This window comes from Pangasianodon hypophthalmus, chromosome 11 (assembly GCF_027358585.1).
Source record: "Pangasianodon hypophthalmus isolate fPanHyp1 chromosome 11, fPanHyp1.pri, whole genome shotgun sequence".
NCBI classification, from domain to species: domain Eukaryota; kingdom Metazoa; phylum Chordata; class Actinopteri; order Siluriformes; family Pangasiidae; genus Pangasianodon; species Pangasianodon hypophthalmus.
In genome coordinates, this window is record NC_069720.1 from 25,997,015 (window position 1) to 26,016,985 (window position 19,971).

The following is a 19,971-nucleotide window of genomic DNA, read 5'->3' on the forward strand; positions in this document are numbered from 1 at the left end:
CCTATTTGCTGAAGTAAGTAAGGACTTTGGGAATTCTTATATGTAAGCATCTGTTGGACTGTTTTTGTTTTTTATTTCCTCTCAGAGATCAGAGATTAAACAACTTGATGGAGAGTCCTTTAGAGAGCACTATGAGTATCCTGGACACAGAAAAACCAACATTATTGTCACCAATAGGTACTTTATGCTTTCAACCACACAAACGACATAAATATTGAAAAGAATATCATGAATTCCAAGATTTAAGAACTACCTGAAATTCTGATAATGTATTAATAGTAAATAACATGATTATTTAAAATGAATAAAACAATTTTAAAGTAGTGGCTGTTTTGACGTTTCAATGGTGTCATGGAAAGCTACAATATGTGACCAGCACTGAGCAGGTATTTCACATATTACTGAAAATGTAACTTTTGGACTAAAATTTAGAAGCTTAAAGATTTAATTTCATTTCACAGTAACAATATAATTGTACTTCTGTCATTTTATTTTTTCTGTGTACATTTATGTTATTCTAATACAGGAGGGTGCTGTGTGTCAAAGAGATTGACTTGATTGGGCATTTTAACAAAGAATGGGAGTGTCAGTTTGAAAATTTCCTGAAGCCTCCATGTGTTGAAGGAGGAGATGTGAAGATTTATTACAAGGTGCAAAATGAGGAAATCTATCACAATAGGTTTACTGACAAACACTTGTGTCAAATTATATTTAATGTATTAAATACATTAGTGTACATAATAAAAGGATGTAAATTCATATGTTTCTGTCTGTTTAGGAGCAGAACAAACTGAAGATCCTGAAGGATGGGCAGGCCCCAGTGAGAGTGCTACACTTTAAAGAAGCAGACATGGCAGAAGTAAAACTCTTTGTATTGAATTGTGATATTCAAATTTACCAGTTTATCATTATTACACATTATTAATATTTAATTACTTTTAACAACAAATCTAATGTCTTACCACAGTAACTGATTACGTCATCTTTTTCAGTTTAAATCTGCTAAATTACTGTCTGGAATTATTTATAAAGCCTACATTGTGGTCTTTCAAAACTCCTCTGTGTTCTGATCAACAGAAATTGCGGAGTGCCATCCAGAATGCCCAAGTGGCACGTAAGCAGTATCAGATGGTCAGAAAGAAATCTCAGCGTTTTGTCACTCCAGGCAAAACATCCTAAGCTACATCCTACTAACCACATAGTCCAGTTGCTTTCCTCATGGGTGAAGTACTATGGTTTCCCCCAACAGCATATACAGTTAACTGGGCTGCTGTTCAGTTTGCATTACACATATATAGCAATTTTGTGAGCTACAAAATATTTGGATGTCTTTTGTTGTTTTGGTTCTGTTGTTTTTGGTTGTTTGGGTCTTATTTTTATATACACAGGTAAATCTTTCTGACATTTTTCACATTAATCAAATGCTTAGAGGAATTGATTACAGTACAGTTAAGAAAAGAACTTGAACTGCAGTTATGATATATTGATTTTCTGGTTGTCTGTTTATCTGTTGAATTTGTGTAATTTTTTCGTCTGAGAAACAGAAGACAGACTGTTTCTAGAATTTGTTTCTATATGAAGGTTGTACTGAACAAATACGTAAAATAAACACACCAAAGACAATTAAATAGTTACTGACAATTTTGTGGGGTTGTATTATTTGACCGTATTGGATGTTGTAGCTGTGTTTTTATTTGTCATGAGAAATTTATCCTGTCCACCACTGAATAATGAATTTATTGAATCCATTCAAGATGGTTCTTTTAAAGAATTACATTTTATTCTGCTTCTGTGATATGTATCTTCACTCAAAGAATACATATACATGTTTTCCATAAGCTTCAGAAACTGTAATCCCAGCACAGCAGGTGATATTATAATTTTGAACTAATATTGAGTTAATATACATAATAATTTACAAAAAATAATCAAAAACATGTTGACATTTGTAAAGAATATGGCCAGCACATGCAAGTCAATTCTATTTGAGCAGAGCCATATTTACTCAAACAGCTTTAACTCATGATTGGTTGCATGGATCCACCTGAAACTATTGGGCCATGTCACACCACCCTCGCATGGATTATTTCCTATAGGGTAAGTCAGTGCATATTCCTTTGGTTTTCAGTCACATTACACATATGTATGTTACTACCATAATAAACTGTTCTAATGTTTCTGTAGCTCTAAATTATAACCCCAGAATTTAAAAAAAATGCTTCTGTAGTTTGCGTCATAAAAATGAACTTTTTAGACTATTTAGCCCTGCCCACTCACATTTATTTTAATTTGCATAATATGTATGCAAAATATACTTTTGCAAACTAGTCCTCAGATTTCTGACATATCTTCAAAATGTTGGCATCAAAATACTCACAAGAGTCTGACCTTCAATAATTAACCAAAACATGTTGACGTTTATAAACAATATGTCCGTCACGTCAACGAATCATTGCAGGGTGCACTTATTTATTCAAACAGCTGTAACATAGGGTTACCACCACTAAACCTGAATGTTAGGGCCCCTTTGGGATCTCTCAGCAACTGATGCAGACTCACTCAGACTGGCTGCTTGGGGTGCTATTCATGTTTTCACACACAAAAACAAGCATATTGTAAAATAAGATGTACAGTTTTTTTTTTGTTTTTTTTTTGCCTGATTCTTTCAGTTATGTCAGAAAAAGTGCCTTTTGGTCCATTTAGCCCCACCCACATTTGCAAAACTTACTTCCCAGATTTTTTTATATTCAACGTGGTTCATCTGTAACATGCGAACAGCAACTGTTTGATGTATTGCCATCAAATTTAGTACATCTTCTTGGGACTGAGTGCTGTCATGTCTTATGTCTAAATCCACAATCTAATTATTTTAATACATTTGATAATTTGGTGGTCAAAGACAATACCAGTTCTTCACTGTGTTGGAGATATTCCTCTCCTATACTATGCAGGAAACTTGCCTAGACGCAAGTATGTGGGAAGCAGGGGTGCTGCAAGTACAGCTGCAACTGCTAACAAAGTTTCAAATTTTGTATTTTGAGTAGTTATTTAATATGGATGTTGGAGATTGTGTTCCACTTAAACCACTGATTAGAGTTTTTTTTAAATGTATGAATGAATGACACATTGCACTTTTTAACTGTTCATAGTTATATTCAATGTTACAGAATGTCGGCGAGACTTGAGTCTTCAGGACAGAAGAGTTTCTGGTGTCCGGATTCTCTGTAACATGACAAGGTGTATTTATTTATTTTTTTTTGTCTCATTTACTGCAAGACAGAAAAAAGAGTTAATGAGGGAAGGACTGTATAGGCCTATAGCTGCAATAACATAAGTGATAACAGGAACCAACTCCTGAGTCAGGAAACTTACTGACTTTTACAAAGCACTGACACTGACACAAATTCTCCAATCTGATTGGTCAGAAGGTGTGCATTATTTTTGTATTACAGCGCGTCTCAGACAGTAGTTCCGGCTGTAACATGCACAATAGGTTTATATTAATGCGCTCGCTCTAATATGTTATTGTTTCTTTATACGACAGGGACAGTTCACTGTGTGTATCACTCCGCTTGTCCGTGTTCACTACGTCATATTCCAATTACAGCAACAGCTCGTTACACTGAAACCGTTACCGTTACTACTACCGGCTGTGGTCACGGCGTCTGTGCGTTACCATGGCAACACGCAACGCTCCATCCAGCTGAGGTTTCTTTGGGGCCTATTTTCAGTGACAGACCAAAAATAAACAAAACATTTGGCCATACTGTGTCTGAAATGTCAGTTACTCGCTATTAACTTTCTTTATATATAGAACTGTTGTATTAAAGCCTTTCAGATGTTCAGTACAGCAGCACTCCTGCTTGTGTCCCTGTGCTCTCTGTGTAAGATATGTGTTGTTTACATATTTTATTTATTGTTTGTTTGTTTGTTTGTTTGTTTTGTTAATACAGTAAACTCGTACACACTCGGCTATCAGAGATATGACGTCATTTCAGCATACCATAAGTTTTTGTAAAAGACGAAATCATGTATTATTTTTTTCTCTTATCTCTTAATTATTTTATGTTTCTATTATTAGTTTCCTATTTTAATACCTTTATGTATAAAGTGGGTCAGAGTGCGAGGTGAATCTGCGGTGCGTTTTCGTGAGATTACGCGTCATCCTACAACGTGGCGCCACACACACACACGCGCGCGCGCACTCACTCTCACACACACACACACAGAGCCAACAGCAGAGTGTGTGAGCAGGTTTAAAGCTGCGGGGAGGCTGGCTCGGTGTGTGAGACAGTGTGATATAAGCGGGTTTAAAGGAGAAGCCCCTGAATGAGAGGTTGAGGAGCTGAGGGATGAACTGATGAACTGATGAACTGCGCTCTTCCTCTTCATGCTGTAAATTTGCTGCACTGAGGCCGGAGCGCGCGCTGAGTCAGGGGCACTCGGAGCCCCGCTGGGGTGTGTTTTGTACCTTTAATCACCGTAAGAAGCAAGTAGTTTGTACACAACAGGTCGGGCAGTTTGGACAGTGTTAACAGCCATGCACGCACTGGGTGTAGTGTGTGTCGTGTGTGTGCTGCTGTGTGTGGTGGATCTGAAGCCCACAGTGAGAAAGGACAGAATTCACCATGAAGCCGAACTTAGCCGGAAACCGCACGCGGACCAGCACGCGGACCAGCAGAGCCTGCAGTTCGACCATGAAGCTTTTTTGGGAAAAGAAGAGGCGAAGACATTCGACCAGCTGAGTCCAGAGGAGAGCAGAGACAGACTGAGGTGAGCAGGCCCGGCTCCAGCTCAGAGCTGTGGGGGAAGGCATTTTCTACACAGCCTACTCCTTGCATATACAACATTAACTTTATGCTTTTCTTTTTCAGTGTGTGTGTAAATGATTGGCATGTGTTTGGTAATTATAAGCATGAAAATCTCCAAAGTATGAGCTGTCATATTCTAGAGAAGCTGCACAATATTGTCCATGTTGTGTAGGAATATAGATAACCTTACAGAAAGTATCATGATGACATGGGATTAGTAGACATTCTGATATAATAGTATGGAAGGAACTCAGAGTCAGTAGGAGATGAACCTGAATTTGTAATGTTTGGGGGGAAAAAAGTGAAAATGTAAAGCTGAAAATGTTCAGTGTGAATCTTAAGATATTTATATATATTTGTTTGGAATTTAGCCATCTGAAATGCAGGTTTTGAAAATTTAGGTAATAAAAATTTCCATTTAAAATTCAGGTAGTAAAAAAAATCAGGTTAAAAAATTCAAGCAGTATTTAAACCAGGCCAATCAAAATATAGACTCACTGAGCAGTTTATTAGGAACACCTGTACACCTACTCATTCATGCACTTATCTAATCAGCCAATTGTGTGGCAGCAGTGCAGTGCATAACATCATGCAGATACAGGCCAGCAGCTTCAGGTAATATTCTCATCAACCATCAGACTGGAGAAGAATCTCAGTGATCTCACTGTTTTTGACTGTGGCATGATTGTTGGGGCCAGACGGGCTTGTTTGAATTTTTTATATCTGCTGATCTCCTGGGATTTTCACACACAACAGTAAACTAGAGTTTACTCAGAATGGTGCAATAAAGTAAAAACATCCAGTGAGCAGCAGGTCTGCAGACGGAAACGTCTTGTTGATGAGAGAGGTCAAAGGAGAATGGCCAGGCTGGTTCGAGCTGACAGAAAGGCTACAGTAACTCAGATAACCACACTCTACAATTGTGGTGAGCAGAAAAGCATCTCACAATGCGCAACACGTCGAACCGGATGGACTACAACAACAGAAGACCACGTCAGGTTCCACTTCTGTCAGCCAAGAACAGAAAGCTGAGGCTGCAGTGGGCACAGGCTCACCAAAACTGGACAGCTGAAGACTGGAAAAACGTAGCCTGGTCTGATGAAGCTTGATTTCTGCTGAGGCACTCAGATGGTAGGGTCAGATTTGGGTGCAAACAGCATGAATCCATGGACCAGCCTGCCTTCTGTCAACAGTCCAGGCTGGTGGAGGTGGTGTAGTGGTGTGGGGAATGATCTTGTCACACATTGGGCCTGTTAATACCAATCACTCTTCGCTTGAATGCCACAGCCTATTGTTGAGTATTGTTGTGTAGGCCCCCCTTGTGCCACCAAAACAGTTCTGACCCGTCAAGTCATGGACTCCACAAGACCTCTGAAGGTGTGCTGTGGTATCTGGCACCAAGACGGTAGCAGCAGATCCTGTTAGTTGCGAGGTGGGGCTTCCATGGATCAGACTTGTTTGTCCAGCACATCCCACAGATGCTCAATCGGATTGAGATCTGGGGAATTTGGAGGCCAAGTCAACACCTTGAACTCTTTGTCATGTTCCTCAAACCATTCCTGAAGGATTTTTGCAGTGTGGCAGGGAGCATTATCCTGCTGAAAGAGGCCACTGCCATTATGGAATACTGTTGCCATGAAGGAGTGTAACTTGGTCTGCAGCAATGTTTAGGTAGGTGGTACGTGTCAAAATAACATCCACATGAACATCAGGACCCAAGGTTTCCCAGCAGAACATTGCCCAGAGCATCACACTGCCTCCGCCAGCTTGCCTTCTTCCCATAGTGCATCCTTGTGCCATCTCTTCCCCCAGGTAAACGATGCACACGCACCCGGCCGTCCACGTGATTTAAAAGAAAACGTGATTCTTCAGACCAGGCCACCTTCTTCCATTGCTCCATGGTCCAGTTCTGATGCTCGCGTTCCCACTGTAGGTGATTTCGGTGGTGTACAGGGGTCAGCATGAGCTCTCTGACCAGTCTGTGGCTACACAGCCCCATATGCAGCAAGCTGCGATGCACTGTGTGTTCTGACACCTTTCTGTCATAGCCAGCATTAACTTTTTCAGCAGTTTGTACAACATTGTACAAAAAGCCCTTAATGTAACTGAATTGGTTTCACTGGGAGAATTTAAATCAGTTTTAAAGGATATGGAAGCTGGCTCTATCAGTAAATGCTGCTGCAGATAATTTCTCCACACTTTTATGATGTTATATATTGAATCATTGCATTGTCTGTCTGCTTGTTGAAATTTTGTACGCTGTCCTCTTGGCCAGGTCACTCTTGAAAAAGTGACTTTTAATCTCAATGAGATTTTACGTGGTTGAATAAATAAGTGAATGATTGGGGTAGGCTATGACTATGGATTAGGTTGGCTTAAGAATTTGCTTTCTGGTCACAAAAACCTAGTAGTGGCATTTTCCAATGTTGATATTATGAAATTATGTACAGTTTTTCTACAACCCCAGATTGCCTGAACTGTTTGAACAAGGGATACAGTACTTTGTACTGTTTATTTCCAGGCAGAACTGGTCATTGAAGCCAAAGTTAGACCTTTTTCATTTTTTGCCTTTACTCTTAGATTTTCTTGGATGTTTCTGTGGTTTGTATGTCTAGTATAATGTCTAGTACTATGTACAGTGTATGTCTAGTCTCTCTTATTTCATTATATTCTTTCTTTAGGGTTCCCATCTATGCATTAATAGTTTTAGCAGAGGGGTTAAATTCTTTACTGTCCTTTTTGAAGGTTGCCAATTTGTTGATATGAGAAGTCAGGCTGGTGCACAGGTCTAGGCTTAGCCTAGCATAGGTCTTTTATTTCTTTAGTAATCTGAGAATGTCCAGTTTTTTTATTAAGTCTAGTACACTGATCTTTATATCTGTGGTGCCTGTAGCTGAATCCATCTTATTCTGTGGGTTGTGGAGTTTGTTGGTTTGTGTTCCAGTTTCGATAATGTCATAAAAATAGCTGTCGTGTACAGTGGGTCCTGAAAATATTGCAGACCCACTGTACGACATCGTGCTATGGTCTCGGTAAAGTTTTGTTTAGTTTTGAGTCTTTATATGTGTGTATTGCTGTTTCCTGTGACTATCACCACTGCAAATATAAAATATGACCAACAAACCCTGCTATACATCAGAGAAGTCCGATGTTCTGCAGAGTTTACTCACCTCGAGCCCGTGGTTTCCCTGAGTTGCTTTGGGATGGAGTTGGGAGCAAACAAAGCAGCCACGCCGGGCTCCCCTAGCTGCTAGCATCCGAAGAGGAGACCCGTTAGACGGGGTGGTGCAGAGTGTTGACTTCGGCGTCTGGTCAGCCGTGGTAGGCTAACCCTTCCAAACATCTTTCTTGCTAACATTGAATTGTTGGAAAATAAAATAGACGATCTCTGTAGGAGGATCGCACTACAATGCCACTTTAGAGACTGCTCAGTTGTGTGTGTCTGTGAAACCTGGCTGAATCAGAAGATGAATACGTGGAATATCTGATGATTAGATGCAGGCCATTTTACATCCCCCCTTCTGCTAGTGAGGTTGAGGCACTGAAAGAACTGTACAGTATGGTCAGTAAATATGGAAACACCTACCCCAATGCTGCTTTTATTGTACTGGGAGATTTTAATCATTGTAATCTAAAAACGTATCTACCCCAATATGAACAGTATATTACTTTTCCAACCAGAAGTCAAAAATATATTGGACCACTGCTATAGCAATATCAAAAAGGCATACATTGCAGTCCCTAAGCCAAACTTCAGTAAGTCTGAGCATATAGCCATCTTGCTGCAGCCTTCATATACCAAGAAGCTCACAGCTGAACTGGTCACTGTGAAGACTGTGGAAATGGTCAGACAGTGCATTACAGGACTGCTTTGAAACCACTTATATGGATTTGTTTAGGGTAGCCACAGACAGTATCCATGCTTGCACAGCATGTGTATTTCTATATGTGTCCCTCTTAGGACCATGGTTCAACCAAGCTATCGGACACAAGATTAGGGAACGTAACATTGCTTTTAGATCTGAGAATGATCAGGTGTAAAAGCAGGCCAGTTATGCACTGATAAAGTCTATCAGAACAGCTAAAAAGATCTAGGCAGAAAAACTGGAGCACTGCTACTTTGGCAACAATACCAGGCTGGCCCAGGCTGTTGTTCGATTCAAATATTCAGTCATTGTACCAATCCCCAAAAAGTCAGACGCAATCGACCTGAGCAACTTCTGCCCGGTGGCCCTTAACATCAGTCACCCTGAAGCACCTGGAGAAACTGGTGTTGAAATCCATTGATTCCATCATCCCTGCAGCCACTGACCCTCTGGAGTTCACCTACCGGCAAAATAGGCAATATACAGCCACTGGAGGCAACTGGCTGTACAAATTGATTTTATGTTTTTATTGTATTGCTGGTTATTTGTTCAAATGTGCAATATTTTATAATTTTACATAATTTTATTTCTTTTATTATTCCTAAGGTGTATATAATTACAGTGCATTTTTATTTGTTGTTGTTGTTGTTGTTGTTTTGTTACTTTTGCTGATATTGTCTGATATGTAACTTTTCTTTCTTTCTATCGTTAGTCTTTAATACCTGCACTTTAACTGTCTGTGAGCTGCTGTGATAAGTGAATTTCCCCACTGTGGGATCAGTAAAGTTTATCTTATCTTGAATCTTCAGGTTTTTGCATAATTTATAACTGCATTGTAGTTTTAATTAATTAAAATGGATTAAATTGACTTTTTTTGCCATCACTCTACACAAACCCATAACGACAAAGTGAAAACATTTATTTTTTTTAGAAAAAAAAAAAAAATCTGAAAACTGAAATCTCTCATTTAGATAAGTATTCAGACCTTAAGTGTTCACTTTGTAGAAACACATTTGTCAGGAATTATAGCTCTGAATCTTTTTGGGCAAGTCTCAACGAGCTGTGCACACCTGGATTTCTCCCATTCTTCCTGGCAGATCCTCTCATGTTCAGTTAGACTGGATGGTGAGAGTCTATGAACTGCCATCTTCAGGTATCTCCATAGTTGTTCTATGGGTTTCAAATTTGCCCTTTGGCTGCACCACTTAAGGACAATTGAGTGGACATTTGTCCTGAAGCCATCCCAGTGTTGTCTTGGTTGTATGCTTTGGGTCATTGTCATGCTGAAAGGTGAACATTCACCTCAGTCTCACTCTGGAGCATGTTTTCTTTAAGAACCTCTGTATTTGGCTGCATTTGCCTTTTCTCAATTCTGACCAGTCTCCCTACCATAGCATGATGCTTCTGTGCTTCAAGCATTTGATGAGCAGTACCTGATTTTCACCAGATATATCACTTGGAGTTCTGCACTAAAAGTTTAAAGGATGAAAAACCTGGTGTATTAGGTATAAATGACATCAGTCCTTTGCATTAGAAAAAGTAACATATTGTTAAGGGATGAATGGATGGATGGTTGGAGGGAATTTATTGATCCCTGAGGGGAAACATGGGATATTTTCCTGGTTGGTTGGTTGATAAATGTTCTTATGCTGCTGTTATGGGCATATTTAGCCTGCTGTGCTGTGAATCCTGATGTACAGAACTGTGCATTGTACACTTTTCCCCTTTCACCTTTCTTTAAGTTTACCCCATAAATCTTTATGCATATGGGGAATTGTTTTGTTCGTGTTTAACACATTTATTGCAATGTCTTTATTGGATTTTCATAGATTATAATAACAGGATACAAAACCATAAATATAAAGACAGATTATCCTTTAGATAATAAGATAAGCTGTCCTATATTAATGGTTTTGTATCCTGTTATAATCTTTGAAAAGTCAATAAAGACATTGTTTAAACAATTATGTTAATTACAATTATATAAAATAAGTTTATATGCTCAACTGGTTGCTTATCAATCCAAACATTTACGAAAATTGCAGTTAAATATCAGTTTATCCAGTACAGCTTCTCTCATGTATGCTGTTAGTGTCTGGCTGTGCCATCCATTGGTGTGCACTGGGGTTTTTGTGGTAAAATTCAGTGTTTTTTTTTTTTTTTTTTTTTTTTTTTAATTATTATCTCTGCCTGCTAGGATTTTCTTGTAGCAGTGGCACCTCTGTACGCTGTGACACTGGTAGCTCCATAGAGTGTACATGAGGTCTGGCATGTACAAGGCGAGAAGAAGAATGGGAAATGACAATGGTATTAATAGAAACACTGTTATATGATTATGACTTCATTGGAAGATCTCTGCATGTATGCACACACACACACACACACACACACAAGAAGGTACTATTAATACCTTAATAACTACTACTACTACTAGTAACAGTGTTTTAGCAGTTAACACTGTTTTAGTAGTTAGCACTGTTTTAATAGTTATTTGTCTTGTCTTGTGCTGTTTGCACACGTTTGCACGTGCACCTTATGTAGTAATTTGTAGTCTCTTGTAGTTCTGTTCTGGAGGAACGTTATTTCGTTTCACTGCGTACTGTACTAGCTGTATATGGTTGAAATGACAATAAAGCCACTTGCCTTGATGTGATATTCACCTAGTGCTGGGCAATTTTAACAGTTAATTCTAATTAGTGTTTTAACGTGATTTTCAAAATGTTCTAATTGAGATTATACTTTTACATATAAATATTTACTTTTTTTTCATTTAAAAAAATTGATAAATGGTATTAATTTTTTTAACCAATATGAAGGAAAAACACAGCCTACTGAAATTGATAAATGCCTCCTACAGCCTGTGATACTCCCAAACACTGCACATATGTAGACAAAGAAAGGTGGAAATAACACTTCAGTTATATGGAATTGGTATGAGTCAGATGAATAAGTTAATGTAAAATATTATGCTGCATTTGACCCACCTCAAGAGGTCATTTAAATATGCCATTTTCGACCTCAGTGCGTTCGAAAGATGAAGTTGTAACATCTTTTGTTAGCATCAAGATAGGCAGCTAACTGTGTTGAGGATTAATATCGCCTAATCCTATTTTCCAAAATTTTTGCAATTGCTTTTGAAATATGTCTGAAAAATAGTTACATACCTGGCAGCTAGGAGGGTGAAATAGAATGAGAGCTTATTAAAGATGTTAACCAGGGTTAAAAATCAAGAGACCTGTAAGGTCACCATTCAACAATACACAGAAATAATTTGAAAAATGTAAATGATGGGCAGTCCAGAATCGACCTTAATGAAGAAAACAAATTGACAGAAATGAAAGGCTTGCAGTTTCACTGCACAGAGAGAAGGACATCAGGTAGTGCAGGGTATATTGTATACAATATGTCTCTAAGATTCTGCAATGAGTTATGATAAATGAAATAAAAATAAAATTCAAAACTCAAACTTGATTTTTTTTCTCTGTAAAATTAGCAAAAAAAAAACGATACAGATATATTTCAGATACATGCCATATTTGTGCCTTTTTTACCCCTTATGTGTTCTAACTATTATGTAATCATAGCAGCTCAAGTGCTTTTACATAGGCTGTGATAAACTCTGCTCTCTCTGTGTGTGTGTGTGTGTGTGTGTGTGTGTGTGTGTGTGTATTTGCAGTAAGATTGTGGATCGTATCGATAGTGATGCTGATGGATTCATAACTTCTGACGAGCTGAAGCTTTGGATTAAACGCGTTCAAAAACGCTATGTTTATGAGAACGTTGCTAAAATATGGCGTGACTACGACCTGAACAAAGACAATGCGATTGCCTGGGAGGAGTACAAACAGGCCACCTATGGATATTACCTTGGTGAGTGTGCGTGCCGTTAGCATAGTGTAGTAACGGTTTCAGTGTAAAGAACTATTGCAAGAATTGGAATTTGATGTAGCGAACACAGACAAGCAGTCAGATTAGTGGAGAGGAACTAAATGTTGTATAATTTAACTTAATCATGTGTGTAATCATATGTAATATATACATGTAATGTAATTGATGTAATTTCATGCAGTAATAAAGCAAAGCCATGAGAATGTGTGCATTACAGTGATTTTATCACAGGTAAAGGCGTGCACACCATTGAGTGGCTTATTGCTTTTATAAAACAAAATCAATATGATAATCCAGAGTTTAAAAAAATAAAACCAAAGCTTACTGTTAGAATTGTATATAGCAGACAGTTAGGTTATATAGCATATAGTAGGCTTTGGTTACTAAACAACATAATGGGCAAAGATTAAGGCATTCCATGGATAGAACAGTGACTTGTGCTCTGATATTTTCAAGCATGTTTGATATATTCTCAGCACAGTTTTTTTCAGCACAAATGTCTTGTAGTGTGAGCACTTCTCAGACTAGTAGAAAAGCATGGCTGAGAAACAGCCAGTGAGAGTCAGAGAAAAAATTTAATTTATCAGCTCCAACCACTCCTTCTGCCACAGTTCTCTCTTTTTTCTCTTTTTTCTTGTTTCTATTAAAAAAAACTGATTTTAGGATCAGTCCTGTCTGTTTTATAATTTGATGTAATCTCAGACAGCCAAGATAAGTTTATCTTTATTATTTAATGATTTAAGTGAGGATGACAAAATATAATGATGATAATGTAAAAGTGATTAAGTATTGCAGCAAGCCTGGAGAAGCATTTGGGTGATTTGTGATGTAACCTGATGACTGAATGCAGTGATGTAATTTTGCAGCGAACCCAGAAGAGTTTGCGGATTCGTCTGATCAGTTCAGCTTTAAGAAGATGCTGCCACGAGATGAGCGCAGATTTAAAGCAGCTGATCTGAATGGAGATGAGCGAGCAGAGAGGGATGAGTTCACTGCGTTCCTCCATCCTGAGGAATTTGAGCACATGAGGGACATTGTTGTCCTGGTGAGTGAAACATACCCGGTCCTAAGTTCATACTAATGAGAGACTAAGCAATAGCTCACCATTCATATTCTGTGTAAGTGAACAACATGGAGTCAACCATGTGGCAAACAACACAAATTTTGTGTCAATCAGGAGTGCTTTTTTTTTTTTATATAAATTGAACTTTTGTACTAGTTTTAAAGAGAATTATTTTTTAATGTAACGGCAAAGTGCTCACTGTATTATCAGGAGTTAATTAAAATCCTGACAATGCCACTGCCATCCATGGCTGGTAGTACAAGAGAGCAACTTGGCCGTGGTAACTGTTATACCCTAGGTAGGAATATTAACAGTGTTGTTATACCCTTCAGTCTGACTGTTCATTGGCTGAGCATAAATAAAAAAATATTCCTGCATGAAGACGCATTAATAATGTTGCATGTTGAGTCAGAGGGCTAAGACTTAGGAAAGTATTGTTTACATGAATGCTAGAAAAGTGTTTCTACATTGGATATAAAATGTCTACACACCCCTGTTAAAATGGCAGGTTTTTGTGAAACCAAGATAAATCATGTCAGAACGTTTTCCACCCCCAGTGTGAACTTACAACCTATTGTAATTTTACAACCTATGTAAAATTAAGTGAAAAACAATCAAACATTCTAGGGAAAATTGTGAAAAATAAAAAAAAGTTGCAGTCACCTGTGTAAGTGTGCACATCCTTTTACAATTGGGGATGTGGCTGTGAATGAGCCAATCACATTCAATCTCATGTTCAAAAGTAATTATCATACAGCTGTCATCAATGAAATTATTCTGATTAACCTCAAAAAGATCATCCCTCCAGAATTTATAAAAGGACAAGACAAAAACTTACCTGGGAGGCTGCCAAGAGACCAGGGCTGTGGGGTAGGGCGGCTAGACAGAAGCCCTTTCTCACAAAAAACATCCAAGCTCAACTAAATCACCCCAAACTATGTGGCAAAAATTGTGTTTGGTGCAAAAAAAAAAAAAAGCACATCACCAAAAGAAGAACATACCCATGGTGAAGCATGGTGGTGGCACCATCATGCTTTAGGGCTGCTTTTCTTCAACCAGAACTGGGGCTTTTATCAAGGTGGAGGGAATCATGAATAGCTACAAATACCAGCCGATTTTAGCGCAAAACATTTAGGTGTCTAGTAGTAAACTGAGGATGAAAAGGAATTTCACCTTTCAGTATGACAACGATCCAAAGCGTACATTCAAATCAACAAAGGACGAAAGAACGGCTTAACCAAAAGAACATCAATGTTTCTGAATGGCCGAGCCAGAGACCAGACTTGAAATCTGTGGTGTGACCTGAAGCGAGCTCTTACTGAAAAAGACTGAGTGGCGTAATACAATCAAAAGGTGCTTCAACAACGTATTAGTTTAGGGGTGCGCACACTTATGCAACCAGGTTATTGTAAGTTTTTTTTGTTTGTTTGTTTTTTTTTTCCAATTTTTCCCTAAAATGTTTCTGATTGTTTTTCACTTAATTTTTATATGTTGTAATTTCACATTGATGGTGGAAAAAGTTCTGACAAGATTTATCTTGGTTTCATTTATTTTAAGTCACAAAAACCTGCCGTTTTAACAGGGGTTTGTAGACTTTTTATATCCATTGTATGTTAAAAATATATTTATTTATTGCATTTCATATAAACATATCTGACACTTTATTATATTTAGATTTTACTAAAGTGTAACAGTTATGACAGGACAATGGGTATAAAATGTTTGTACTTTTTATATTTCAGGGTTTTATATCATCTTGCATCAGAAAGCATGAAAGTACACAGCCAAAAGCAGCACAGTAGTGGTCACTACACACACTAATAAGCGACAAACTTGGAACAACATCAGTGTGAAACTTTTTTTTTTTTTAACAAATAGCAGCTGTCACCTTTATTTTGTGTTTCTGAAAGAAGTTTATTTTTGGTTGCGTGGCACTGTGAAGATCCAATTATATTTATTAAATTATAGTTAAATCAGTGAAGATTTAGTTATTTAATTATGGTTGCCTAATAAAAGTTAATTAAATATGCTTACAGTAATTTATAGTTAAGTGTGACAATCTAATGTCCTGATCTATAGGAGACATTGGAGGACATCGATAAGAACGGAGACGGTTACGTGGATGAAGACGAATACATCGGTATGGAAATCATGGTGGTATATTTTTATCATTTTAATAATTTTGAAAAATAGTGTAATATTGACAACATTTTTCATTGCCAGATTTCTTTCTGTTTTTGACTTCATCACTCTTTACTGTGTTACTACAGTGACTCTTAGATTTACTGGAAACAGTATTAAACAACATTGTAAACAGTCACTGGTAAACACTGTATACACAGTGGCTGCAAACAACACTGTATTTACTGATTGTGAAAACAGTCTATAATCACTAATGGCTTACTGTAACTATAAATCTATAATTGCTGCAAATAAGGAAAAGCACAGTCAGCTGGAGAATTATTGGCAGTCTCATTAAAAATGGGTATTAAAGATGATGAAAAAATGTCTTTGTTCTTAATTAGCTTAATCTGCAGTCAATGCCCGCTTTAATAGTAATACTTGTATCAAGGCTCAAGTGGGCACATGGCTCACCAAAACTGGACAGTTGGAAAACATGCCCTGGTACCTAATTATTTTTTAATATTATCTAGCATGAAGTGAAACTTTGCCTATAAGCATTCAGTCAGTTATTTGAGTTTTGTGGGTTTAGAGGACGAATCAAGTTGAAAAATCTGGGAGATTTTCATTAAGGCTGTATACATTTATTACTAAGCATTTCAACAAAGTGAAAAGACTGACATTCTTGGTCAGTCATAACATGCAAAAAATAAAAATGGTTGGCCAGATTCAAGTTGTATTTGTTTTTTATTTATTGTTTTATTTTTTTTTTTTTTTTAAAGCAGGGAAGATTGGCCTCAGTAGCTGACCAGGACAAATTAATAACAAAAACTTCCAACCAAGTAATCTACCTAAACTAAAAAAGTGAAATGCAATATCTTCCCTATCTCCCTATTTGACTAACTTATTTATTATAAATTTATTATTATTATTATTATTATTATTATTATTATTATTATGTGCTCACAATATTTTTTTTCTTGCTTTAAATTTGCTTTTTTGAATTCTCTAATTAATAAGCTGGGTAAATGGTGCTCTCCTCTAAAGAAAAAGGTTTATGCAGCAAAATGAATATGCCTTGGAACATTTTTATTTAGCCAGTAAATAATAAAATAGCCAATAAAACTGTGGCATTTTGTATTATTTTAGTGTTTGTGATATCTCCAGATATAATTTCGTCAATGTGCTAATTAGGACTATTGGCAAGCTAATCTCTTTGGCTGGTGTGTCTCCATAAACAGTCTTAAAGTTAGACTGAAGGTATACTAGATGTCTAATGTTACTCAGTGAATTTATTTCATGCATGTGGGATTGTATGGTGTAGTCATAAGACTTTGCTGTGTGTAGGTTAATCAAAACAAATTTTTCCAATTTTTTTTTCAGCGGACATGTTTGCACATGAAGATGGTGGGCCTGAACCAGACTGGGTGAAAACTGAGAGAGATCAGTTTTCTGATTTCAGAGATCTGAATAAAGATGGGAAGATGGATGTGGAGGAGATTCGTCACTGGATTCTTCCTCAGGATTACGATCATGCTCAGGCTGAGGCACGACACCTTCTGTATGAGTCCGACACTGATAAGGTAACTACAAGTGCAGTCTATATATTCTCAGTCTAACTCAGAACATACTGATGCCACATATCTGCTCTAAAAAAATGAATGTTACTGAACCATGCATGTTTAAACCCAGTTATTAAAATCAGATTTAAAAAAAACTGACAGTCTCTTTTAGATTAAAAATTAATTTAATCACATTGCACATTGCCTAAGAAATAAATATAAGCAATCACACAAATAAAAAAATGAATGCTGACTTGGTAATGTTTTTAATGTGTGACTGATATAAGAGGACTGATTGCAGAGTACAGTGTGACACCAAGGCTTCAAATGTGAGCTGAGTAATGAAACCTGGGATGTAGTTCATTTTCTTTAGTATGAATTTAAGTTAGAATTCATCTAAGTCTTTAGGTCTGTCAGCCAGTCTACTAGTGCAGGCGGAGGCAATGTTTTCACCACTGGTTTGATTCTTTTTCAGGATATTCCAAATTGTTGTATTGGCTATGCCCAGCGCTTATTATGTACCAGGGTGTTGATGAGCTTCTCTGCTGAAGAGGGGGAAAGGACAGAGAATCTCATCTACACTCTTAAGTCATCAGACACTCACCTGTTTTCCTCTTGCCTCTGCACTGAAGGAGACAGGGCTTTATTTTTTTTATTCTGAATTACTTATATTTGTCAGTTGCATTCTACCTTTTGAAAATGTATGTGGGATAATAGGGGAGCTGTAGCCAATGTGGATTCCGGCTAAAACTAGAAGAAAAAATATATATATACGTACGTACACCACAATAGCTGTGAAATGAAGCAATCAAGATGTGATTGAAGTGTAGACTTTCAGCTTTAATTCAAAGGGATAAAAACTTTTGCATTAACCATTTAGGAATTACAGACATTTTTTACAGAGTCTCTCTATTTTCACAGGCTCAAAAGTAAATGGACAAACTAGCATATAAATATTAGGATTATTTTTAATACTTGGATGCAAATCCTTTGCAGTCAATGACTGCGTGAAGTTTGGAACCCATTGACGTCACCAAATGCTGAGTTTCCTCCCTTGAGATGTTGTTCAAAATTGTGTCACTGTCCAAATATTTATGGACCTGTGTGTATTGTCTGTTTACTTGGATTGGACAGGGAGTTAAAGTATCACTTGTGTGGTATAAATTGGTGTGCATATTTATTGTGCAGGATCAGATGCTGACAAAAGAAGAGATTCTGCAGAACTGGAACATGTTTGTAGGAAGTCAAGCGACAAACTATGGAGAAGATCTGACCAGAAACCATGATGAGCTCTGAACACAATATAATCAAGAGCAATAATCACTTTGCATTTCTACATTCACATGATTAATAACATCTTTAAGTACATGAACTATGGACACACAATCGGTAATCACTAAAACATTATTAGGATGTGAAATCCCAGCACTTTCTCCAGGAGTGTCTGATTGACAGATCTACAGATTTGCAGATCTCTAATCTACCTCAGTATTACTCAGTGTCCTTAGTGCCATTCATGGCTTTTTCTTCTGTTTGTGAGTGGGTTAGAGACTAACTGCAAGTTTTCCACAGATCAATTTTGTTTAGTTAGGTCTTTGTAAAGATCTGTATAATCAGTCTGTTCTGTAAAGTGTGTTTTGTGTATGTTTATTGTGCTTTAGTGTTATTTACTCTTGAGGAAACAGTGTTACATAGTCAATTACAAACAGAACATTACAGTATGAGGTTTTTTAATCTTTATGTCAGTTTTGAGCTTTGATTCTGGTCTTATTTTAAAAACAGTTTTAACTTTTTACTCAGAAGTTTATATTCACTACAACTTTTATGGATTCATTTACCAGATAATACCAGTAAAATTTTAGCATCATGCACTGGTTACTAATGCAGTGTTGCCGAGCAATTAGTGACACTGCAGTTGATTTTCATGACAAATAAACTATGACTATTCTGCACTGCCTGTTTATGAATTCCAAAAGAAAGATCTCACTGACTTTTTTTTTTAAATCAGACAAGGTATGTTTTACCAAATGTTTCTAAATATTTAAAATATGTAATACATTTCAAATTGATGGCAAAAATTAGCTAAAATCTTAATTACTTGTTCAGTTGCAACTGTCAACATGTGTAGTATTTGAAGTATTGTTCATTCATGTTCAATGCATAAAGAACAGTGGTAATTATGAATGCAAATTATGGGAACTGACTTCAAACACTTCAAAAGACACCTTCTTTGTTTAATATTTTGCTTGCAGCTTGTAAGATCACACCTGAACATGTGTATTAGTGGAAGCACAATAAGAAGCACATCTTTCAGTCAAGGGCCTGTTCTTCACACATAGATTACTGAGTTAGCTGGGTATAAAAATATGCATGGGCATAAAAATTTCTGGGCTTTCTTAGCAGGCAGGGTGGTATCTATGCATGTGAGTGAATAGACCGAATAGAACAGATATGCCATGGGTATTGTTCTGAATTTTCCACAATTGCTTTCCTGCCATGGTCATAAATGTTTTGAAGGAGTTTTGAAATTGTGCGACTCATGTTTCCAGCAATATTGTTTACCTGAGTCTCTAAAGGGAGACGGCCCTCGTCCTTCATATCCACGGCACATCGAAATGGGTGTTTTCCGGAAAGTATTTAAGACAGGACATTTTCAAAAA

General features: G+C 37.2%; 2 protein-coding genes across 6 annotated transcripts in view; both read left to right on the top strand.

Annotated features, from left to right (window-relative positions):
* Positions 1–1,641, top strand: part of vps13c (vacuolar protein sorting 13 homolog C) — a 105,238-nt gene extending 103,597 nt beyond the window's left edge. For all 5 annotated transcript variants that reach the window (XM_026947171.3, XM_026947172.3, XM_026947173.3 and 2 more), the window contains 4 exons: positions 86–177; positions 527–650; positions 779–859; positions 1,078–1,641. In XM_026947171.3, the coding sequence (XP_026802972.3) occupies positions 86–177; positions 527–650; positions 779–859; positions 1,078–1,179 (399 nt within the window). In that variant the 3' untranslated portion in view covers positions 1,180–1,641. The remainder of the gene's footprint in view (positions 1–85; positions 178–526; positions 651–778; positions 860–1,077) is intronic.
* Positions 1,642–4,173: 2,532 nt separating this feature from the next.
* rcn1 (reticulocalbin 1, EF-hand calcium binding domain) lies at positions 4,174–19,263 on the top strand. Its single transcript, XM_026947178.3, has 6 exons — positions 4,174–4,773; positions 12,354–12,547; positions 13,432–13,610; positions 15,708–15,768; positions 17,133–17,332; positions 18,500–19,263. The coding sequence occupies exons 1-6, from the start codon at positions 4,541–4,543 to the stop codon at positions 18,605–18,607; spliced, it is 975 nt and encodes a 324-aa protein (XP_026802979.1). The 5' UTR covers positions 4,174–4,540; the 3' UTR covers positions 18,608–19,263.
* Positions 19,264–19,971: the final 708 nt, after the last annotated feature.

Coding starts and splice junctions, on each gene's coding strand:
- rcn1 (XM_026947178.3), top strand. CDS start 4,541: ATGCACGCACTGGGTGTAGTGTGTGTCGTGTGTGTGCTGCTGTGTGTG. Junction 4,774..12,353: donor GAGAGCAGAGACAGACTGAG/GTGAGCAGGCCC, acceptor GTGTATTTGCAG/TAAGATTGTGGATCGTATCG. Junction 13,611..15,707: donor TGAGGGACATTGTTGTCCTG/GTGAGTGAAACA, acceptor CCTGATCTATAG/GAGACATTGGAGGACATCGA.